General features: G+C 45.6%; 1 protein-coding gene across 1 annotated transcript; it reads right to left on the bottom strand.

The window, feature by feature from the left end:
• Nucleotides 1–1,351: 1,351 nt before the first annotated feature.
• On the bottom strand, nucleotides 1,352–4,492 carry LOC124651495 (protein TPX2-like). The gene is made up of 7 exons (XM_047190580.1): nucleotides 4,420–4,492; nucleotides 3,756–3,833; nucleotides 2,666–2,770; nucleotides 2,454–2,540; nucleotides 2,286–2,345; nucleotides 2,088–2,182; nucleotides 1,352–1,674 (listed from the first exon to the last, which is right to left on the bottom strand). Exons 1-7 carry the CDS (start codon nucleotides 4,462–4,464, stop codon nucleotides 1,551–1,553), a joined length of 594 nt encoding a protein of 197 aa, XP_047046536.1. The 5' UTR covers nucleotides 4,465–4,492; the 3' UTR covers nucleotides 1,352–1,550.
• Nucleotides 4,493–8,244: the final 3,752 nt, after the last annotated feature.

The raw sequence follows: 8,244 nt of genomic DNA, 5'->3' as shown, positions 1-8,244 counted from the left end.
TCTATGAGGTCCGGTGGATGGACCTCCGGGTTCACGATGTCAGTCAGAGAAGGCACCCCGTTGGATTCGAAGAGGACATCGTCGTGGTCCCCATCTTCATCCTCCTCCTCATCGTCTAGGCCGATGCCTCGCTCCTAGTTGAAGAAGCATATGTCACCGAGGTAGCCCGCTAGGCGGCCCGGGTTGAACTCCATGACCCAAAGGTTTGCTACTTGAAGGAGCCGATGCCGAAAGCAAAATCCCCGTGCAGAAACGATGGGAGGATGAAGCGGAGGCGGATCACGTCGCGCCGCTCACGGACCTCGATTGGCAATGGAGGCACCGACAACCGCTGGAAGTTGGGGAGCCAAGTTGCTGGTAGGTTGACATCCGGCCGGGGCACCCCGTGATCCTCGTCGAACAGCCGCTATGCATGGTCCACCGGGACATTGTGGCTATCCCGCTCCTTCTTCTTGCCGAAGCAAGACAACCTAGCCTCGTGGTCGTGGTTTTTTCTTGCGGGGCCTATGGCATCGGTGTGGTTGTTAAAATAAATATCGGTAGTACTCGATCCCTTCATTTTCTAGATACAGAACGGTATTGACAGTATCTAGAAAAAGTTGAGCAGGTTATTTTTGTGACGGAGGGGTTTTAATGTTTTATATATAGGAATGAAAAAAAACCTGACGGGATCAATGGCCCCACCAAATGAGCCCATGTATTGGATGTTTCATATTTCACGGGCCAATTCTACGCCTCCCTGCTTGCTAGCTTGTTCCTTTCAGGGGAAGACCCGCGCTTATTTGGGCTGAGAGACTGGGCTTCAACCCTTTTGTAGCGTTTGACTGCTTCTGCTCGCGGTTTGTGTCGTTGTCGCAATGTTTCACCATCTGCATACAGAGCTTTTACACTGACAGGGACGCCGGCCGGCGCATGCGTCGCGGAGATCGCAAGCCTGCCTAGATCACCCTTTTACGTTGCAGGCTGCACTGAAATTTATGGTCTAGCTCAAAGTGTTAGTCTATCCATCAGCTCTTTCTTTGGCATCATTCCACCGTAGGCGCGCATGCTCGGGTTGAATTTTAGATCAATGACGACTGCTTTTGGGTTCCAGATCTAAGCCAGGGGTTGAATTTCCTCCATGAGAGTGATGTGCATGCCTACATGTAACCTTCTTTGAGAACATAAACATATGCATGGATGTCGATCGAACAAGCAGGCATGCATGGAATCATCAGATCGAAGAACATTCTCATGGTCATCCATGGAGTACAACGCAAGCTTTTTCTTCATTATTACCACCAGATCTAGATACATGCATGTAAAGCCAGCATACATCCTAATGGGCGAGCCATTCTTTATCTCCTAACCTTTTGAGTGGCGCAATTCAAAGAAGAAGAAGAGAGAAATCAAGAAAAGAAGAGAGGGGCGAAAAAGAAGAAAGAGAAAGCGCTACTAGCTACGTGAAAACGATTGGCAGCAAAGCAAGAGTTGAAACACTACTACGCATGCATGGCACGGCAGTAGAATAACCGAGATCGGCAAAAATACACATCATAATCGATGTTGTATCAATGGATGGCCTTTGCACCGCCGCTGCCGTTGAAGCAGAAATGGCGATGGAACTCTCCGCCGATGCAGCATTTCAGCCTCAGGAAGCTCGGCTCCTTGGGGACGGTAAGGGGCCTCCTCGACCTGCACGTACGTCAACATCAGCATCTGTCTATCCTGTTCCCTATCAAATAGCATCGAGTAAATTAAACATATGGTTAATTGTTTAATTAATCCCCATTTGTGTACATACTACTACGTACAAATGCTTTATTCAAGCCCAAAAGCTAGCTATATGTAGGCATCAAGCGTGTTTTACAAATACAATCCTAGCACATATTCAATGTACGTACTCATGTCCTTTAATGTGTTTTTGTGTACTACATATCCATTTTGCTTTATTCTTAGCATCTTTTGGAATGTACACTTCAGTAACATTCACCTAATGTTGTACACAGTGATCGTGACCACATCTTGATGGATTAATGATAAGTTTGTTCAACAATATAATCAGCTGGGTAATGATTTATATGATCATGTATATGTTAAATAATTGCCTCTGTGGGTGGAATGGCTTGTCAAACGCTGGCATAAGCTGGGCCTTCGGAACCATCTCCTTCCGCATCATCTTGATCTCACGCTCCTCCATCACCTGCGTGTAGTAATAAACCACTTGGTTAAGCATAATATAGTTATCAAATATTAAAGGAACATACATGCATCCATATGTATCTGACATTAGATCGTGTAATCACCTGCGATAACTTGTCCTCAAATCTACGAATAATTTCCATGGTATTTATCTTGCTTGCAACCTGTACGAAGTGAACATTACATGTTCCGAACAACTTTAGTTTCCCAAAGTAAAGGCCCGTAGGTGTCTAGTTTATGACAACGAAAAAACTGTGAATCTATGTAATAACCTGGTAATTGTAACCAGCTCGCCTTATGGCTCGTTCCTCGGTGTGAAGCCTGCAATAGCTCAGCGGTTGCTCGTGTTTTGTCGATTTCTGGTGGAAAATTTGTATGCACATATTAATTATTTCAGTGTTTGCTTATCAGCATGCTGTGTAAGTAATTTGTACGAATTTCAGGGTCGATTAATTATCTTCATCTGTAAATTTTTGAAATGAACCTTGGGTGAGGTTTCTGAAGTTGGAGAATGACGTCTGCTCTCATCGTGAGTTGCCGAGTCTGGGCCTCCCTTACGGAAGCTCTGCTGCTCATTTTTGCTTCGTGGCTAAAAAGAAAACATTTTAAGAAATATTATTAGCTGTAATAAAATTTGGAATGCTCTGAATACGTGAAAGACAACGTAGTCATAGAAAAGGACTCTAGTTAGAAGTGGTGACCTCCCAAATCTTGAGTCTACATGCGTGCTAAAGAGATTTTTTCAGATGCATGAATATGCATGTCATTTGTTAACAAAAGTACCTCGGTTATGTTCTTCTTGTGAGGTGGAGACCCTCTGTTCCTTGGTGGGCTCTTCGGACCTGAACCAGTAGAAGAGCTCTACAGGAAACAAATACGACTTAGTTAATTAAGTCAATGAAGATAAAATAAAAAAAAGGGGAAATGCACTTTGGCTCATAGGAGCATATGCTCCCATTATGTGAATCCACATTTCAAAGTGTCAAAAAAATCTAAACTAAATTTTTACATGTACATCTAAACATTTTATGTTGGTACACAAGTTTTCAAAAAAAACTAAAAACAATTGTGGCTCCTGTAAAAAAGACAAGTTTTGATGCTATAACACGACTACGTACAGGATATTTTTTTGTCTTTTTTGTACACGCCATATAAAATGTTGTTTTTCCACGAAAATTTGTGCACTAACATAGAATGTCACGATGTACACCAACAAATTTATATCAGAATATTTTAATATTTTTAAAATTGTTTTTTAATTATTTTATATAATGAGAGCATTTGCTCCCATGAGCCAAATTGCCACCTCCAAAAAAAAGACCAAATAAAATACAATTTTCCGTCATGGCAAAAATTCATTTTGAGAAAATTAGTTGTAACATAATTCGGAATGCAGATTTATTCGGAATGCCTTGAATACATGAAACAAAATGTAGTCATCGAAAAGGACATTAACTAATGAGATGACATGTTGCACCCCCTGAAAGTTTGGCCTCCCATGTCTCCCAGTGTATACTAAAAAAGAGACGTTCTACAAGCATGAACATATACATATGCCATCTCTGTAAAATTACCTCGGTGATGTTCTTCTTATGAGGTGGAGACCCTCCGTTCCTTGGCGGGCTCTTCGGACCTGAACTAGTTGAAGTGATCTGCAAGGAAGAAATAAGAACTAAGTCAGTCATAACCAATTTAACTCCAATAAACAGTTCAAATTATACCACCTTTATAAGATAAGCATTTTAAAACCATGTGTCTCACACCATATATATGTGCTTGACGATACCAAGCTGATTACCAAAGCGTAGCTTGCCTTGACCACTTGGACAGTTATAGAAAAGGTAACGAAAAAGATACCCAAGCTAACACCAAATCGCAGAGTGCTTGTCCAGAAAGAGTTTAACTAACTCGAAAGTAACTGAACTATATACAAATGACAACAAAAAGTACGTGCAACTACGAAAGATAAAGTTACTTGTGCAAGAATCTGTATGTCCAAGGGGCCACTATACTGGAAGCCTGGAACTAGCAACACCCTACGAATAATAATCGAAGTCGTAAAAGATTGAGCCATCTTAGCAGAAACTCGATCGAACATGTTACAAATTCACAACTTCCTACACCACAAGTCTTCCATGCATGCATATGTAAGGCCGGGAAACCAAAGCCCCAGCAGATGAATCCTAGCAGATATGGCAGGCAAGAAGATGCATTTATGTATTTCTCTCACTTCCCAACCTTAGGGGAGGTGACCTTCCTTGCCTTCTCCATCTCTCTAGCCATGGAAGATGAACTCTCTAAGACGATGAAATGCAAGCGCGAATGATCGATGGATTGAGCAACCAATAGTTGCACCAATTTATAGAGCTATCTAGCACCACGCATGCATGCACATCACACCTCTTTCTACTTAGCTAAGAGACAAGTGGAATGTCGTAGTAGGTTTCAAGCTTAATTAGCTTGGTAGCTAGTGTGCCACTTCACCAACCATCTATTACATTCCATTTCATTCACGGGGTTCCTTCAAGAGGCCTCTAAGCCCTAGTCCAAATCAAGTACACACTTTCAGCATATATCATATCAGCATCAGTGTTGAACATCAGTGTGCGTGTATGACTGTGTGTGTCTCTTGTCACTAGCTAGCTACGTACCAACCATGTGTTGAGCCATAGCCATCAGCCCAGGGAACAAGGCTAACAAACTATTCCTCCTTCCCTTCCCTAGCTACTTTATTTGAGGTGGGACTGAAACTTCCATCTCTCACTCTCTGAAGTTGGTTATGCATGGGACTGAAACTTCTCGTCGCACTCGCGCCTCCCAGATTCGCAGTGTGTAGTGAAGAAGAGAGCTTGAAGCTTCGTGGGAATGGAGTCAGGCGTGCAGTAACCTAGCTTGGCCTTGAGCTTGAGGCTGACACTTGCAACAACCTTAACGTTGCCTAGCCAACAGACTTGTCATGTTTGCACGCGTAGCCATGATTGTTATGCCTCAGCTTTTTGGCATATTCACTACATTCCACATATGTGCCATTTTCTTGCAGCATGTATGGCAGATATGAGGCTTGCTCCAGTACAACCCCCTCCTCAAACTCAACAAAACCCAACCGGTATTATTTAGGCCCATATCCAAGCCCAGATCCAAAACTCAGTATTTTCACGTATAGGCATACAGTCGCCGCAAGACAGTCCGGCGGGCACCGCAAGACAGTCCGGAGCCGCAAGACTGTCCGGCGTAAACACCACAAGACAGTCCGGCGCCACAAGACAGTCCAACGCAAGCACCGCAAAACAGTCCGGTTAATCTCGTTCCCAACGCGATGGACAGTCCGGCCGTATTGCACCGGATTGTCCGGGGCGGACTATCCAGCCGTTCATCGCGCCGTCACGCCGCCGTCTAGCCTGCACGCCGCCCCAACCATACCGGTACGGACCTACGAGACATTGCCGAGACTCGTGTCGTCCAATTTCGCCTCACAGTGCCTCGTGGCTGTCCATCACCACCTTGTTGCTCCTCCCGCCCGACGGCCACGACCGCCACCGTGCTGACGAATCGCCACCAATAATCCACGTACATACATAATTATATACATACGTATGCGGTATACAATTTAGTTGGATCATACGGGTTTTGTACAGGACTACGTATACCCGTTTAATATTAAACGAAGGGGTATCAAGCGATCTCAACCGTCCTTGTATTTAAGTTTGCTTTGAGTTTAGGGAGGGGGTTGTACCGGAGCAAACGCCGGCAGATATGCTGCACAGCAATATGAGCGACAGTTTAATTAGGTCTATGTGGTGTTTTGCTGCCGGTAGTAGCCTTGCTTGGTGTGTGGGTAGCCAAGTTTTAATGACTCCGACAATGCTCTTTCCTTTGCGGCCATGGATTGATTCTAGTGTGATGATTCAGTTTTAGCGGCCCAACAACTAAATATTTTCAGGCAGGAAGTTGAACCGGATGGATATATAATTACAGTTGGCTTGTTCTTGGTCGACAACTTAAGAGCTTGGTCGAGTCTTCGACCGTTGAATGGTGCACTACGGGAAAAACGCTCGTTGCCGTGCAACCACATTTTGCCGTGTGCTCGCACACGGCAAAGAATACTTTGTCGTGCAACGTAAACAGAAAACGCACGGCAACGAGCAACGCACGGCAAAAAGGACCTACGGCACACGGCAAAGATAAAGCGCACGGCAAAGCCTCAGCAAAGCACACGGCAATGAAAGAAGGCACGGCAAAGAGAAAAAGGCGTTGCCGTGAGAGGTCCTTTGCCGTGCGCCAGCCCCAGCCGCACGGCAAAGGCTTCTTTGCCGTGCGCTATGCACAGTCGCACGGCAAAGGCTGCTTTGCCGTGAACATTTTCCTTTGCCGTGTGCCTTGTGGTATTTTCTCCTTTTTCTTTCTATATTGTACTTATTTTAATGCTTATATTTTATTCTTGAAATATGACAAGTAACACATCTTGATTAATGCAATGTTTATACTATATTTTTGCAATACGACAAGTACTCTAAGTCCTTACTCCCCCTCCAACATATCAGGGTTTCGGCGTAAACAAACCGCGTTCGGGGAATCTTCCAAGTGTTATCGCCTGAAAGAGAGGAATGCCACACAGCCTTGCACCATTTGGTGAATCACACATTTCAACACACTTTCACACATATCCTAGGTCCGCTTGCAAGTTTTGGTGGCATTCCGGTGCTCCGGGGGTCATTCCCCCCCGAAAACGGCGGTCTGCGTGCCTCGGGTGGTCTACCCCCCTAGATTTCACCGCGCGAGGTTCCACCAACATACTTTTTGATAGGTTTAGTTTTGATTAGGGCATATACACATGGAAATCTAGGTTTGGCACACTTTGGCACATTGTAGCCACCGGTATACCCGCAGCGGGACACTTCAGCCTACAAGTCGAGGAATCTTCCAAGTGCTATCGCCTGAAAGAGAGGAATGCCACACATGGGAGCTATGCCTTGCACCATTTGGTGAATCACACCTTCCAACACACTTTCACACATATCCTAGGTCCATATTCAAGTTTTGGTGGCATTCCCGTGCTCCGGGGGTCATTCCCCCCCGAAAACGGCGGTCTGCGTGCCTCGGGGGGTCTACCCCCCTAGATTTCACCGCGCGAGGTTGCACCAACATACTTTTTGATAGGTTTAGTTTTGATTAGGGCATATACACATGGAAATCTAGGTTTGGCACACTTTGGCACATTGTAGCCACCGGTATACCCGCAGCGGGACACTTCAGCCTACAAGTCGAGGAATCTTCCAAGTGCTATCGCCTGAAAGAGAGGAATGCCACACATGGGAGCTATGCCTTGCACCATTTGGTGAATCACACCTTCCAACACACTTTCACACATATCCTAGGTCCATATTCAAGTTTTGGTGGCATTCCCGTGCTCCGGGGGTCATTCCCCCCCGAAAACGGCGGTCTGCGTGCCTCGGGGGGTCTACCCCCCTAGATTTCACCGCGCGAGGTTGCACCAACATACTTTTTGATAGGTTTAGTTTTGTTTAGTCCATATACACATGGAAAGCTAGGTTTGGCACACTTTGGCACATTATAGCTACCGGTATACCCGCAGCGGGACACTTCAGCCTACAAGTAGAGGAATCTTCCAAGTGTTATCGCCTGAAAGAGAGGAATCTCACACCTGGGAGCAATGCCTTGCACCATTTGGTGAATCACACCTTCCACCACATTTTCACACATATCCTAGGTCCACATGCAAGTGTTGGTGGCATTCCGGTGCTCCGGCGGTCGTTCTCCCCCGAAAACAGCGGTCTGTGTGCCTCGGGCGGTCTATGATGCGTGCAGTCAACACGTCCGTTGGGAACCCCAAGAGGAAGGTGTGATGCGTACAGTAGCAAGTTTTCCCTCAGAAAGAAACCAAGGTTTATCGAAACAGGAGGAGCCAAGAAGCACGTTGAAGGTTGATGGCGGAGGAGTGTAGTGCGGCGCAACACCAGGGATTCCGGCGCCAACGTGGAACCTGCACAACACAATAACAGAACTTTGCCCCAATGATGCGTGTAATTGACACGTCCGTTGGGA

The sequence above is a fragment of the Lolium rigidum genome, chromosome 5 (genome assembly GCF_022539505.1).
Source record: "Lolium rigidum isolate FL_2022 chromosome 5, APGP_CSIRO_Lrig_0.1, whole genome shotgun sequence".
In the NCBI taxonomy this organism is placed as follows: domain Eukaryota; kingdom Viridiplantae; phylum Streptophyta; class Magnoliopsida; order Poales; family Poaceae; genus Lolium; species Lolium rigidum.
The sequence above is the reverse complement of the archived record's forward strand: the minus strand, read 5'-3'. Positions and strand labels throughout refer to the sequence as shown.

Excerpts from the sequence above, each read along its gene's own strand:
- LOC124651495 (XM_047190580.1), bottom strand. The coding sequence starts at position 4,464 with ATGGCTAGAGAGATGGAGAAGGCAAGGAAGGTCACCTCCCCTAAG. Across the intron at positions 2,771-3,755 it reads ATAAGAAGAACATCACCGAG|CCACGAAGCAAAAATGAGCA; the intron begins GTAATTTTACAG and ends TTTTCTTTTTAG. Across the intron at positions 2,183-2,285 it reads TTGAGGACAAGTTATCGCAG|GTGATGGAGGAGCGTGAGAT; the intron begins GTGATTACACGA and ends TACTACACGCAG.